The following is a 16,169-nucleotide window of genomic DNA, read 5'->3' on the forward strand; positions in this document are numbered from 1 at the left end:
AAATGGATGAATATAATACAAGAGCTGCTCGAGTTTTAACCTCTTCCACTGTCTTCCTGTTCTTCATGCACCTTGTAAGTAGTTCAAGTTGTGCCTTAAAGCACTAATTTGCTTTCATAATATACCTTTGGCCCAGCTGGTACAGTAGTCCACCTTAGCTGGTTATCTGCCCCTTGCATTTAAAAGCTCAGCGGAGGTCTGAATTGAGAAATCTAATGATGACCTTTCCATTCATTCCACCCAGACCAAACCATGGTATACTGTATTAAATATCAGTTGCTTGTCTCTGTGGTTATCAAGGTGCACTAAAGGTAGTGGGTGCGGTCAGTGATTGGCTCAGTGTTTCTGAGACTTCCTTTAGTGAGGTTGCTAAAAAAGCAGTCTCTGTGACCCTAACAAAATATTTTTGCTTTTATTCATTCTGTGTGTGTAAGAGGGGTTCTGCCAGTTGTTGGTTTTCACAGCAAATGAATATTTTAAACACTTTTATGTTCACAATATGAGTAGACATGTTACCTCGGCAAGACGTATGAACTGAAATGAAAGGAGAAAAATCTGAATGCTTTTTCTTCTTGTATTTAAATAAGTAATTTAGGACTTCATAACAGACTGCCTGCTTGAGATGGAGATTTTTTTGGAGTGTTCTTCCAGCTCCCCTATCTTTTCCCTTTCTCTCCCTCTTCTACCTATCATCCCCCATCAGTGCAGTCAGCCTTGCACAAATCACAAAAAAGGGGACCCACCGCTGTTTAATTTCAACCTGCGATCAATCTCCAATCAACAGCACTATATAGGTAATCACCAGAATCTTCTGAAGGAGAAGAAAGCCAATTTTCAGAGCCTATATATCAGTGTGTGGGATCCCCCTCATTGATTGGTGTGTGAATACGGGCCTGCAGCAGCAGCAGCAAAAGCATGTTACTATGAAGCAGACTTTGTTTATGAGGATCAGGTATTTTCTACAGCAGATGGCAGCCAGAGGGCCTCAATTTCACATCAGGCCAAACCTTCAGAGCTGTAGTGTCCAGGCACAGGTATAAAACTGTACATCATCACCACTATCAATAAATCAGAGCTTTTTTCTACACGGTTCTGATTGCCAATAGGGTACAAAATCCTAATTAAAGGAGAACTCTGACATTTTGGGAAATGTTGTTGTTTGTCCTCCTCAGAGTCAGATGAGAAAATCAATATTGGTTTCATCTGGGTTCAGTCCAGAGAAGATCAAAGTGGTTTTTTACTACTGTCAGTGTTCACCAAAGTTTTTTCTCAAGTCATTAGAGACTGCATTAAGTGGGTTTGTCTCTATTTTGTGTAGCAATGATGCATGTAAAGTTTTCAATTAACAATTTGCTTTTGCAAAACAAATAATTTAGAGAAGAAATTAGCAACAATACACAAAACAATATTTGCGTTTTGTCTTCAAGGAGAGTGACTGTCTACTTCTTTCTACTTCTACTAATTGCATATGTGCTCCAAGATTGTGCACAGTACATTCTAGTGGAAGCTCATGACTTTGATGAAGGTTGCTTTGATCATTTAAATTTTAAAAGTCCCATTGAGCATAATCGTGTCCAAAAAAATTCTGCCTGAGAAGTCTGACATCTTGTTGGCCTCAGGTTCAGCTGAATGGAAGATTTAATAAATAAATAAATAAATAAAGTATAATCAGAGTATAAAGTATAGAGTATAATCAGATATTATTATTATTATTATTATTATAATAAAATCCTTAAAGACTTGGTACAAAGTGATTGTAAGTCAGAAAAGATGCAATGGATACATGTTGTGCTTTTTGCATGGACACTAGTATTTTTTTAATAATCCATATGATTGAGTGATTGGCAGAGGGCTGATATCCAGCAAAGGTTTGGATTTGGATTTGGGGGTGGGGGGGTGGGGGCGGGGGTGGGGGGCTTATCCCAGCTGACATAGGGCGAGAGGCAGGGTACACCCTGTACAGGTCACCAGCCTGTTGCAGGGCCAACACAGAGAGACAGACATCTCATTCACACCTATGGGCAATTTAGAGTTTCCAGTTAACTTAACCCCAGTAACTGTTACATCTTACAAAGCTAATAAAAACTATTTAAAAAAAATTAAAAAAAGAACCAAATAAATGAAACCAAAATATTAGAATTGTTAATTTATTATGGAAAGTTATCCAATATTATTCCCGTTTAGTATGGCAAAAACTAGGTGAACCTCAAGGATTATCAGTAAACTGGAATGGATCAGGTGTTTGCGGTTAGTGATATGAATAACTGCAAACAGCTCGTCTCCAGGTGGCTGGCTGTCTCAATCATGTCTTCTGAATTTTTTTTCTGGACAGAAACTGCATTCCAACATAAGAACCTTGTCCTACCCAAGAAACAGATGTAACTTATCCCAGGACTGAAAAATGAAGCCAGCATGTGCCAAAAAACTGCAGTTCCTTTGATATCCACATGAGACTGTCTCCAAGTCCCCACAAACGCTCATGTTGATGTCAGTCTGTGTGCAAAAAGCTGTCACCTCTTCAGTCACTACATGAAGTCACTGAACTGATGTGTTTTGGTACCCTTTGGAGCATTTAAAAAAAAAAAAAAAGTATCTGACAAATAGAACTGAATGAGCTCGTATGAAAATCCAGTAACCTTGTTTCAAGTTCCAGAGATTAAAATCACCAGGATGACTGAGAACCTACACAGACATATCTGACAAATAATGCATCATGCTGTGAAGTACAAACTATCTGAAAGGTTTGTGTTTAGTTTTGGAAATAGAAATGGTGTTGGCCTGCCATTACTGTAGCATTTTTCTAGTCCGACTGACCACTCAAAGCACTTCAGACTACAAGCCACATTTAACTATGCATACAGGGCTTTGTTCTGAACACTCTGATCATTTAATCTACCTCAAATTCATGGCCAATTTAGAATAACCAGTTGACCTAACATGCATTGTACTGTCCTGCCCCAACGCCTTGCCAGGGTCGACAGCTGGTTAACTCCTCTCCAACAAACCACACAAATGACAGGTTCCAGTTAACTCTTTATGGTAAGTTGAAGTAGGGTAAAACTGTGAAACAAAATACAATACCATTCAGAGGGCGATTTGACACTGCTATAGAAAATAGCTTAGAAGCTAGATTAGCTTAACCAACAAATAACAAATATCGAACTCTACTAAAGGTTAGCAGGGCTCTAAACTAGGTGGATTAACATTGATCTTGTTTTATATGCATATAATTAATACAACATACCGACGATGCCTTCAAGGGCTGACTTGAAACTCAACAGACAGAAATCGCGCATCAAGCTTGTTTTCCCGCACAAACAATGTCCACTGCTCATGACGTCATCAGTCGATGCCGCAAGCATAAAAACACTACCCTTGTTCCCCAGTAGATGGCAGCAAAGGAACATGAAAAACTTATAAACACCAAATTTCTCAGCAAAGACAACAGGAAGACAACATCAAACAGAACACTCCCCGCCTGATACCCAGGGGGTTTCACACTTTTCTTTCCTTTACCTACGTTATGTTAAACATCAAAATAGGCTCAGTTATGCATTCATTTAACCTTAAGAAACCTTCTCTTTACTTAACACTTGAAACATTGCACACTTATTAATCTGGGGAAATCAGCAGGACCAGTTCATTAACAGGTCTGAGAAGCAGTTTGGTTCCGTCCTTCCTGACGATTCTCAGCTGAACCTTGCGTACTCGTCCATCTTTGCTGGGGTACACCTCTGTGATGATGCCAAGAGGCCAGTCATTCCTTTTGCAGTGAATGTCCTTGAGAAGCACTACACTTCCTTCTTTGAGATTGGGGTGGTCGGATGACCACTTCCTGCGGGGCTGTAGTGTCGCCAGGTACTGCTTGCGCCACCTGTCCCAGAAAGTGTTAGACAGGCTTTGAACTCTGCGCCACTGCTGCTTGTGTAAGTCCTTGTGGTCAAACTCGCCAGCTGGAGGTGGGCAGGGGCCTACCTTTTGAGTCAGCAGTGATGCGGGTGTGAGGATAAAAGGATCTGTTGGGTCAGTAGACCCAGGCACAAGTGGGCGGTTATTCACAATGGCCGTGACCTCAGCCAAAAGGGTTGTGAGCACCTCGTGTGTGAGCTTAGATCTTATTTGCATGAGCATTGAATCCAAGATGCGGCGTGTGACACCGATCATTCTTTCCCACACCCCTCCCATATGAGAGGAGTGTGGGGCATTGAAGGTCCAACTGCAGCCCCGCTCAGAGAGGAATCTCTCCAGTGTCTTCTCATCAGCATTTGAAGGGATTTTGAGATCATTGGAGGCGCAGATGAAATTTGTGCCCCTGTCTGAGCGGAGGTGTTTCACTGGCCCCCGTATGGCCTGGAACCTTCTGAGTGCATTAATGAAGCTGGATGAATCTAAAGACTCGATGACCTCGATGTGAATGGCTCTGACAGATAAGCAAGTAAAGAGAACTGCCCACCTCTTACTCTCAGCGTGTCCTCCCCTTGTGCGACGTGCAGCAACAGCCCAGGGCCCGAACACGTCCATGCCAACATTAGTAAAAGGTGGCTCAGTGCTGAGTCTGTCGGGTGGCAGGTCAGCCATCTTTTGAACTTCACATTTTCCTCTGAGTTTGCGGCAGACAAAGCATTCAAAAATTACTTTGTTTACGACTCTTTTGGCACCCAGTATCCAATAGCCAGCAGATCGGATGGCGCCCTCAGTAAAGTGGCGTCCTTGGTGTTGTGACTGTTCATGAAAGTGACGCACAATGAGGGTGGCTACATGGTGACCTCCAGGCAAGATCAGCGGTCTCTTCTCACTGGGTTCTAGATCGGCAGCTGTGAGACGTCCTCCGACTCTCAGCAAGCCTGCTTGGTCAAGAAAGGGATCCAAGGACCAGAGAAGACTGCCCTTTGGAATGTTTGTGTTGGATGAGAGGCACTCTAGTTCTCTCTCAAAGGTCTCCTGCTGGACTGTTCTAATGATGACTGTTGTGCTCTGGTTGAGAACATCCACTGTTGCAGGTGTGCAGCAAAGATGCCATCCCTGACACTGTTCGCTATTCTTGTCTTTCCTGAAACACTGAAGGATGTGAATCAGCACACCAACAGCCCTTGTGAGAGAACTCCAGCGTGAAAAGCGGCTGAAACGCTGTGAACCAAGGGTTTTGAACACTGTCATAGACAGTGTGGTCACTTGCGGCCGGATTTCAGGATCTCGTTCTGGCTGTGAGAGTTCAAAGGACTGTTCAACAGGCAGCATGTCAACAGGCTGAGACAAGAATGCTGGTCCAGTAAACCACATTGTGTCTTTCAGGCGGTTTGCTGGAACCGACCGTGTTGCAATGTCTGCAGGATTGTGTTGAGTGTCTACATACCTCCACTGTTGTGGCAGTGTGCTTCGCCTGATGCGCTGAACTCGGTTGCTCACGTACACATAGAATCTTCTTTTCTCATTGAAAATGTACCCGAGTACAATTCTGCTGTCTGTGTAGAATGTGACTGCATCAAATTTGATGTCGATTTCAGACATGATGGCTTCAGCCAGATTCACTGCCATGACTGCTCCACACAGCTCCAAACGGGGTATGGTGTGTTCTGGGCGTGGCGTGAGTCTCGCTTTGCTTGCGATCAGTCCTGTACGGCATTGACCATCTGCACCTACAGTTCTTAAATAAGCAACCGCAGCAACTGCCCTTTCTGATGCGTCTGAAAAGACACAGAGCTCAATTCGTTCAGCTGCAGACAAGGATATGCGGGTGTAGGCTCTGGGAATTCTTAATTTTTCCAGTTCTTGAAGAGAATCTCTCCAGCTGTCCCACAATTTCTCCTTTTCTGCAGGCAGAGGAGCATCCCAATCAGGAGAGTCGGTGGCGAGTTCGCGAAGCAGAGCCTTTCCTTGAATTGTCACAGGAGAGACGAATCCAAGAGGGTCATATAAGCTGTTCACTGTGGAGAGGACTCCCCGTCGGGTGAATGGCTTCCTCTCATCCTCCACCCGGTAAGTGAAACAGTCTGAATCCAGGTCCCAGTGTAGACCAAGGCTCCTTTGCACTGGTAGACTGTCAGCAGCCAGGTCGAGGTCCTTTAAGTCAGTGGCACGATCTTCACAGGAGAAAGCCTGCATGACCTCTTTGTTGTTCGAGGCTAGCTTGTGGAGTCTGAGATTGGAGCCTGCCAGCATGCTTTGAGTCCTTTTAAGCAGACTGATCACCTGTTCAGCTGTAGGTAGGGATTTCAGTCCATCATCCACATAAAAATCTCTGCCCACAAACCGCTGTGCATCTTCTCCATATTTACTCTGACCTTCCAGAGCTGCACGCCTGAGACAGTAAATAGCCACAGCTGGGGAGGGGCTATTTCCAAACACATGAACATTCATGCGGAATTCTGTGACCTCTTTCTCAGGGTCATTGTCCTTGAACCAAAGGAACCTGAGAAAGTTGCGGTCCTCGGGCCTGACCTTGAAGCAGTGGAACATCTGCTGTATGTCCACAGAGAAGGCGACATTCTCTTTTCTAAAACGAAGGAGAACGCCCACCAGGCTGTTGTTGAGATCTGGTCCGGTTAGGAGCACTTGGTTTAGAGACAGGCCATTGTGCTGTGCGCTGGAGTCAAACACGACTCTTATCTGAGAAGGCTTTTTCGGGTGATAAACTCCAAAGCACGGTAGGTACCAGTGTTCCTCTCCGGGTTTCGGTAGGGGAGCTTCTTCCGCGTGCCCGCTCTGAAAGATCCTTTCCATGAACGTAATGAACTGCTGTTTCATTTCAGGTCTCCTTTTGAATGAGCGCTGCAGCGAATTGAGGCGTTCCAGCGCCTGGGCACGGTTGTTGGGCAGCCGTGGTCGGGGAGCTCTGAAAGGAAGAGGAGCCACCCAGCTGTTTCCCTCGTCCTTGTAGACTCGATGGTCCATGATGCTCAGAAACTGCATGTCCTCTATGGACGGTGCCTCTGTGTCATCATCCTTTGTTGTCTGAAACGCATCACTGTCCAAAGTGTTCTGTATTGCCTTTGCATGACTGCCTCCATGCAAAATGAAGTGTGAGAAGGGTTCAGTGACACAGTATCTCTCCTTCACCGTGTAGCTGTTTGGGCATAGCTGAAAGAGAGAAGGGCGTCCGTTTCTCAGCACATTGGTGTAGTAGGAGTGGACAAGCGGCGGCTTGTGCATGTCCCCAATACACACATCACCCACAATCACCCAACCCAGATCCAGTTTTTGGGCGTAGGGTGCATTGTGTGGGCCGTTCACCTGTCTTCTCACCTTGTGGGCTCTGATTATGTCCCTGCCTAACAACAGCAAAATGGGGGCTTGTGGGTCGAGATTGGGGATGTGCTTTGCGAGATGTCTCAAATGGGTGTGGCTGGAGGCGACCTCGGGTGAGGGAATTTCCCTCCGATTGTTTGGGATTTCGTTGCATTCAATCAATGGTGGCAGTGACAGCACAATGCTGCCATCCACAGGTTCCACCATGAAGCCACATGCCTGTCTACCTTCAGTCTCTATTGTTCCCGCACATGTTTTCAGGGAGTATGGTGAGGGCTGTCCTGAAATATTGAAAATACTGAAAAACTCTGTTCGTACAAGTGATCGGTTACTTTGATCATCTAAGATGGCATACATACGGACTGCAGCATAAGAGTGGTTGGCTGGGTATACCTTTACCAGACATATTTTCGAACAGGAGCGCCCTGAGGTGTCCTTTCCACACACCTTGGTGCATGTGGCCGAGACAGGAGTCTCCCCGCCATTCTCAGGTGCAGGGTTCTCTGAGCTGCTGCCTTTCAGTGCTGGGCCAGGGTGTAGCGCTGCAACATGCATGTTGCTTCCACATTCTGTGCAGCTTACCTCATCGTTGCAGTTTCTTGCCAAATGTATGGCTTTGCAGCACTTGTAGCACACTCCATGTTTCTTTAAGAGTGCCTTTCTTTCCTCTATGGGCTTATCTCTAAATCCACGGCATTTGTGGAGAGGGTGGGGCTTGTTGTGCAAGAGACAACGTTTCGCTGGGTCCTCTCTGCTGGTGGACTTACTTGCAGATGGGGAGTCAGAAGGTGTTAGTGAGGTATCAGGAGACACTCCTGTCTTGAGAACAGCTACTGCCCTCTGGCTCTCTAACTTTGATGCAGGCTTGTGATAACCAGACTGTTCGTTGCTGGATGCTGCCAGCATGAAGCCAGGATCATTTCGCATCCTTGCCTGCAGGCACACAAAGTTCACAAAGAAGCTGAATGGGGGATAGGTGACCCTATGTTGTTCCTTATAATTAAAACCTAATGTGAGCCACTTCTCTTGCAGGTAGAATGGCAGTTTCTGCACAATAGGGTTAATCCCGCGGGGTGTGTCTAGATAACTGAGGCCGAACAGGTCCCCATCAGCCTTTGCTGCCTGTATTTCCATCAGTAAGTCCCCCAGCTCTCTTAGTTTGAGCTCATTCTTGTTCTGCACTTTGGGAAAGCTTTCCAGCCTTTTGAACAAGGAGTTTTCAATTACCTCAGGTGCACCATAGTACTCATTGAGCCGATTCCATACAGCCCTGAGTCCATGTTCTGGGTGATTCACGTGAACAGTTCTTATGCGTCTAGCATGTTCGGATGAGTCCTTGCCTAACCATTTTACAAGAAGGTCAAGCTGCTCACTAGCTGAGAGGCTGAGGTCTCTGATAGAATTCATAAAGGATGCTTTCCAAGCTCTAAAGCATTCAGGACGGTCATTAAACTGCACAAGCCCAGTGGAGATAAGCTCACGCCGGGCCATAAATCTGACAAGGTCTGATATTCCTCTGTTTTCATCAAACTGAGCATGTACAGGGCTTCTTTGTTGGTGAGCAACACTGGGTAGTAAGTGGGAATTGTCTAATGGTTGGTTATATGCAGTGTCACTGTAGTCATTTCCTAAAGGCTTCTGCATTATTTCAGGGCGAGGTGTCGTTTTAGGCACATAGTCAGTGTGCTGTGATTGTGGCATTATGTGGTTCTGCTGATGGGGTAATTCACTCGCGGTGTGGTAAGAGGCAATGGGATGGGCATATTCAGGGGTCTGAATGTCTGGGATGCTGGCGGGAGTGCTTTCTAATAGCTCTGCTGGAGAGTATTTATCTGCTCCCTCAACATAGTCCTTTGTGCGTACCTTTGAATTCTCGGTTGGCACATCAATGTCGCTGAAAACCTGCTTGAATTCTTCTTGCACTGCTGCCTCTAGGACGTCTGCTTTGGCCGCTGTAGCTGCAGCTTGTTTTTCGAGGCGGACTCTATTCAGTGTCATTTCCAAACGCTTATTTTCTAATTCCAATTCTGCTTGCTTTAATTTCAGTTCATTCTCTTTTGCAGCAAATGCCACTTCAGTCCTTGCAGCCTCTGCTTCTGCCCGCGCCTGAGCAGCAGCTAACTTGCTAGCAGAGGAGCTTGAAGACCTTTTAGATGAGCAGGCTGCATCTGATCTGGTTTTTATGGATCGTGTGGTCGAAGCTTTTTCCGACATCTTGACGCTGATTTTAATCGTACTTGCTTGAGAAGACAATCCAGTTACTGTGATTCTGTCAGGTCCGTCACTCAATCGGTGTCGTTCTGTCCTCCAGTTGCGAAAATCAGCCCGCCAGAAGACGTCGTTTTACTGTACTGTCCTGCCCCAACGCCTTGCCAGGGTCGACAGCTGGTTAACTCCTCTCCAACAAACCACACAAATGACAGGTTCCAGTTAACTCTTTATGGTAAGTTGAAGTAGGGTAAAACTGTGAAACAAAATACAATACCATTCAGAGGGCGATTTGACACTGCTATAGAAAATAGCTTAGAAGCTAGATTAGCTTAACCAACAAATAACAAATATCGAACTCTACTAAAGGTTAGCAGGGCTCTAAACTAGGTGGATTAACATTGATCTTGTTTTATATGCATATAATTAATACAACATACCGACGATGCCTTCAAGGGCTGACTTGAAACTCAACAGACAGAAATCGCGCATCAAGCTTGTTTTCCCGCACAAACAATGTCCACTGCTCATGACGTCATCAGTCGATGCCGCAAGCATAAAAACACTACCCTTGTTCCCCAGTAGATGGCAGCAAAGGAACATGAAAAACTTATAAACACCAAATTTCTCAGCAAAGACAACAGGAAGACAACATCAAACAGAACATGCATTTTGAATTGTGTTGTGTGTGTTGCTTCCGCTTTATGAATGCTGTTCACTATCCAAGCTTGTAAGCCTTAGCTGATAACTTAGCACTCCACTCCCTTGCCTTAAAATGATCATTAGTGGCTCCGACACTCACAGTCACACCCACGGGCACTCTAAATTGCCCATAGGTGTGAATGTGAGTGTGAATGGTTGTCTGTCTCTCTGTGTTAGCCCTGCGACAGGCTGGCAACCTGTACAGGGTGTACCCTGCCTCTCACCCTATGTCAGCTGGGATAGGCTCGAGCCCCCCCGTGACCCTGAACAGGACACGAGGAACAGAATGGATGGCTGGATGCCTCTGACAAATCATCAACGTCTTCTACTAAAGAATGAGAAAGGAATACATTTCAGAAGGCTATACATCCTGATCCAAAAGAAATGCTGCAGGACTGGAAGTGAGCAGGTAATGTAAGGAAACCCACAAACACAGGCCTGCTAGAGTTAAATTCACTCTGTGTTGAGAAAAAGGTGGAAAATCCTCTGATGCCAACGTGAAGGATTGATTGACAGATAATGTAAACATTTAGTTGCACTGCTGCATATGTATATGTATACACACATATATATGTATATGTGTATGGAATAATGATTTCCACTGTAACACACACAGTATTTGGAAAGATATTGAGAAGAAACAAATATATATTTTCAAATATAATATACACTGACTGAAATATGAAGTTTTTACTACAAGTTACTTTTTCTGTTTTTTTACTCATAATCTACAATATGTTATTAGTAGATACTTTTTGCTTTTGACACAGTGATAGAGTTCTTACAAGTAATACTATTAATTATAAGTGGAAAGCCTGAAGGATGCCTCATTAAAAAAATACTGTAAAGGAAATGAAACCACATGGTCTTGCAAAGAGGAATCCCACTCATACAGAGCTCTGTTTGCTGCGACTAGACAGCAATCCTCAAATATTACCACAATGAATAATAACAGCAAAAAACGATGGAAATGTGAATGTGTTCCACCTCCAAAAAACTACACAGGCAGAATGTAGATGACAGTACCCATTGTTTACATAGAAATGAGATATAACAGAATAAATTACCTTCTCCTGGAAGCTTCCAGCTCCAGAACACAGGGCTCATACTCTTGCCGTCGCTCTGCGTCTGACTCATTAACCCATCTGAAACAGAAAGCACAAAATCAACCCCTTTGAAACTCTTCCCAAACACACAACAGTGTACACACACAGTAATCTCCCCTCCATGAATTAGAGATAGGCTTATGAACTTATAATGTGAACAGTGACAGGCGCGCCCCATGGATGGTGTTTTTGTTCACTAATGAGGGGGTTGAATCAGGACTGGGCCATGTACTACAGCTTCAACACCGTGCTTGCACCACTCTGTGCAACACAAAATTGTGTTGTGTAGGAAGAATTGTGTAGGAACGGGGGGAAAAAACAAAAACAGTTATTAGGGGCTTTAGCTCCAGTATGACACAGTTGGACAAGATGAAGTCTTGTTAGCTGCTACTTTTTTTTCTTTTTTATTTGTTTCTTTTTTTGCATAGTTAGCTGTGCAAGCACAAAGTTGGGTGGAATAAATGGTCTGGGCTACAGTCTTTAACAGTCTGGCTCTGTGCACATACAGCTGGTTGGGGTCAGACTGAGAGCAGGAGATGATCTATTCACTTTTTTAAAGACACTTTTTGCACATGTTAACAGATACAGTGAGGACAGTGTAAGTCAACACAACAAGTTAACACTTTCGCTCAGAGTGAAATATGTCTGTAATTGTTGGTCGGGTAGACATAAAACTTGATGTGGGCATTCACTTTCTCCATCTGAACAAAACTATTACAGCTTTTATGTATCAGAATGTGCAGAAAACATATCAAACTGTTTGAAGTCTCATGTGCACTCACATCCCCCAATATTACATGAAAAGAATTTTAAAAAATTTGTATTGGATGTCTGTTTCTACCCCCACCCTGCTTGTGTCAGTAAATCAGAATAATTCTAAATCAGTGGGATCCTGCTCACTAATATCAATGTGGACACTGCTTCCCCCTCATCTCTCTATGTAAGGAAACACACGTACCTCGGGGTGTTCCATGGAGAACAGGAGGAAGCTGTTGTAAAAGAGAAGCTTGGTCACTAAAGCATCAAAGCCAGCAAATTTCCTTCTGAATCTTTAAAGTTGTGGCTCTTCTGATTTCCTCCACACACTCACTGAGGTTGTGAGTGGAATATTTCCAAGAACTTGAAGTGTAAAATTACGTTTGTTTGTTTTTTAAACAAGTGCATTTTAATATTCTAGGCACTGAGGTATGATCAGTCGTCTATGAAATGTTTTGAATTTTTTTGTGTTTGTTTTTTTGGGTGGTTTTTGTATTGTGAAACCTAGAAGTGAAAGTAATGTATATTAGGATATATAGCCTTTCTATATCTTTGTGTAATTCCTTAAAAATTTTTATTGAAGTCTATAAGCACTTTTTGTTGAAGTTATTTTGGCAAACTGTAAATCATAACACAAATTTAGGTTAGGAAATATTAATGAATCCCAAATTTGTGTGAGAAACATTCATGCGCACAGCTGAAGCACAGATTTGTTTTACCCTCACCAGTACACTTACACAACACGGCTTCTGTTTCTGAACACCCGCAAAGGTGTCGCTCTGTTTTAAGATGGTGTGGACTTCAAATGTCCTAATAGTAGAGATGCATTCCTTTTGTTTTATTTTGTGCACAGGCATGTTCCAGCTCACACTCATTTATGTATTCACCAGCTTTCTCTCTGACTGAGTGCAGCAGTCCCATTTCAGCTTCACTCATCAGTGATGTGTTGCAGCCCAGAGGACTCTCACCGGTCAGAAGGCTTTTTTTTCCTTCCATGTTATTTTCTCCTGGTAAGCCTTGGGCACCGCTGTGCCAAGAAAAACCCTGGGAGACAGCAGCTGTTGCGGAGACACGAGCCAACAGCAAAAATCCTTCATCTGAATGACGAATTTACTGATGCTCCAAAGCCAAACAGAAGACTGAAAATTCAGTACATTAAGCAGAGTGAAAGCAAGCATGAGCGATTCATGAACCATACAAGCAGGAATTTTTAAACACTGTTTTAATCTGCGATTCAAGTGAAATGAGCAGAGACGTCAGGAACGTCCAGCTAAAAATGTGCTCAATGGTACAGAGGAAACTTCAGCTATGCTTTAAAAGTGAGCTTCCTCTGGCAGATATTATTTATTGATCCTGGGCGAGGTGGATGTAGGTGGGTAATTCTGTACATAACTTCTATTTTAAGTTCATTCTCAGATTCATTAATTCATTGCCCAATTTTTATAATTCAATTCATAAAATCTTTTTAAATTGATAAAACTGCAGAACTGTACAGGTTCAGTTGTATTCATTTTGTGAGGCCTCATCATTACACAGTGTAAGTTAATAACATTACACACAAATGTTTCAAAATATGGCACAAATTAGTTTTTTGCTCATTTCCATTTCCATCCCTATCCTAGAGTAGCTTTGCATGATTCATAGTTCAAAATAATCCTTATTTATATTAAATTGGAACTTGGTGCCCATCCTCAGTCTGAAACCAGTATTTCTAGCCCCTTGCCCTTCTTCTGATTGGTTTGAAATCTGATTGATTTATGAACAGCAGGTGGGTGGGGTTATGTCCGTGAGATGAACCTTTTAAGAGATTTTAAAACAAGCTTTAAGATTTGGGAAAAAAGGAAAATGGAAACAGGAAACAGAAAATGTAAAGTCAACATGTGGAATGAGAGGAGGGCAGGAATGCAAAACTCCTTTTGCTCTCTGTGAATATGATTTAAAGCTAATCTTGGTAATACTTAATAATATGGCCCGCAGCTAAGGTGGTACATATTTTACCAGGATATGCCCAGTAAGTACATTTAAGTTTTGCATAGGCCGTAATTTCCAGAACTTAGGCCGTATGTACCATGACAAAGGTCCTAAGTTCCCGTAAGTGCCTACGTGTTAGTACCGTGACAAAGGTCGTAAGTACCCTGTACCTACATGCAAGTCCTGGAAATTACAGCATTAGTCCAATAAATTATGCAGAACTTAAATGTACTTACAAAGTACTTCCCTGTAAAATATCTGCTATCTAGGTTAAACTACTACTATACATAATACCTGTGTGACTAAGGCCGTAAGTACCCCATAACTACAGTACCACTACGTGTAAGTATCGTGACTAAAGCCATAGGTATGGGTATTTTAAAGGGATGTACCCTGTAAGTACATTTAAGTCCTGCATAATTTCCAGGATTAAGGCCATAAATTCCTGGACTAAAACTGTATTTTCCATGACTAAGGCCTTAGTCCCGGAACGTATGGCCTTAGTCATGGAAATTACGCAGAACTTCACATACTTATGGCCTTAGTTGCAGTACTTACAGGTAGGTACGGGGTACTTACGATCATAGTCACGGTACTTACAGCCTTTGTTACAGTAATTACACATAGGTACAGGGAACTTACAGCCTTAGTCATGGTACCTACGGCCTTAGTCACGATACTTACACGTAGGTACGGGGTCCTTATGGCGTTAAGGCCGTTTCACACCGGATGTGTTGCGCAAAAACGACACGAAATTCCGAATCTTTCGGATGCAAACCTGTCGTGTAACCTACATACACACCGGACCCATTGCGTTTTTGCAAATAAATCGCCGTCATAAAACACACTGTGAAAGAAATGAAGTTGACATCAAACGATGATGTAATGAGGTTGTGATGTTTCTAAGAAAGAAACAGAGATTCTGGGGTCATCCAAACTCCTAACAAAGCGGCAGCAGGGAGAGTTTTATGGTTTGATCCCAGAGTTGAAGCTGCATCATGGCAACAATGTACACATGCATAAAAGTCAGAAAAATCAGACTTGATCCGAAAAAATAAATGTCGCAAAGTCGTCCTGTGAAATGATGCGGTCGGTGTGAACGGCTGCATTAAGAACAGACGAGTCCGAAAAATATTTTTAACGCACGAAACATTCACACGGAATTTACGCGTCCGGTGTGTAAAGGCCTTTAGTCCTGGAAATTAAGCAAAACTTACATGTAGTTACGGGGTACATCCCTGTAAAATATGTGTACTTAAGCTCTTAGTCACAGGCCATATTATAAAGTTTTGCCCTAATCTTTAATCAAAACTATCAAAATTTTTGTTTTTTTTCTAAAGTGAAGTTACTGTTTTTGTTCTCCTGTATCTGCTGTAGGTTAGACATCTTTCAGACGAGTGTGTTTCGTTGGCCTTCGCTACATTTTTGTTTAATTAACCTCATTTTGAGTTGGGCCTTATTTTTTTGTTACTATGTTTTTCTAAATTGTTTGGTTACATTTTGTTGAACACTTGAAACATTTATTACTGTTTTTCCATATAATTATAGTCACTTTCTTTTTACACCTTTGTCCTTGTGCCTTTCTGCTCTCACATCAAAGTTTTTGCTGTATTATTAAACTGGCTCCAAAACTATTCCCTCACCAACCATCCTCTCTGAACTGAATATAAAGGGAGCACTTAACAGATTTTACACATAAAGGTCAGTTTACTTACTATAGGGAATATGATTAAGAATGGGACAACATTTGTATAATAGAATAACCTTGATGATGTCATTTTAAGACAGACTTTCTTAGCTTCAGCTTGAAAAGTGACTCTGTTACAAGAGCGTGTCCACAAACTCAAGCTTAGCCGCAGTCCCAGCAGGTCTCCTGATCTCAGTGCCACACTGCGTCAGCTGATGGCATAGTAGATGCACTTCTGCACATTCCATTAGCAAATTTCATAGAGGGTGCTCTGTTTACTGTAAACTGCTTCGGCCTGCTTACAAGTGCCGCTGCTTCTGACAGCTGCTTTATAACCCACCTCCATCACAGTTCCTCCTTCCGTGCAGTCGTCCTGACTCAGTGCCATATTTGATTTCACTGATGCCTGCTCTGTTCTTTGCTGGGGCCTTGCTGCTGTTCTTTCCTCTGGCCTTCGATGTATCCACATGGAAGGCCACCATGTATAAGTTACC

The 16,169-nt window shown here is 43.2% G+C and overlaps 1 protein-coding gene across 1 annotated transcript; it reads right to left on the bottom strand.

Annotated features, from left to right (window-relative positions):
* Positions 1-7,122: 7,122 nt before the first annotated feature.
* LOC115787386 (uncharacterized) lies at positions 7,123-9,367 on the bottom strand. The gene is made up of 2 exons (XM_030740076.1): positions 7,861-9,367; positions 7,123-7,516 (listed from the first exon to the last, which is right to left on the bottom strand). Exons 1-2 carry the CDS (start codon positions 9,241-9,243, stop codon positions 7,475-7,477), a joined length of 1,425 nt encoding a protein of 474 aa, XP_030595936.1. The 5' UTR covers positions 9,244-9,367; the 3' UTR covers positions 7,123-7,474.
* Positions 9,368-16,169: the final 6,802 nt, after the last annotated feature.

The sequence above is a fragment of the Archocentrus centrarchus genome, chromosome 10 (genome assembly GCF_007364275.1).
Source record: "Archocentrus centrarchus isolate MPI-CPG fArcCen1 chromosome 10, fArcCen1, whole genome shotgun sequence".
NCBI classification, from domain to species: Eukaryota; Metazoa; Chordata; class Actinopteri; order Cichliformes; family Cichlidae; genus Archocentrus; species Archocentrus centrarchus.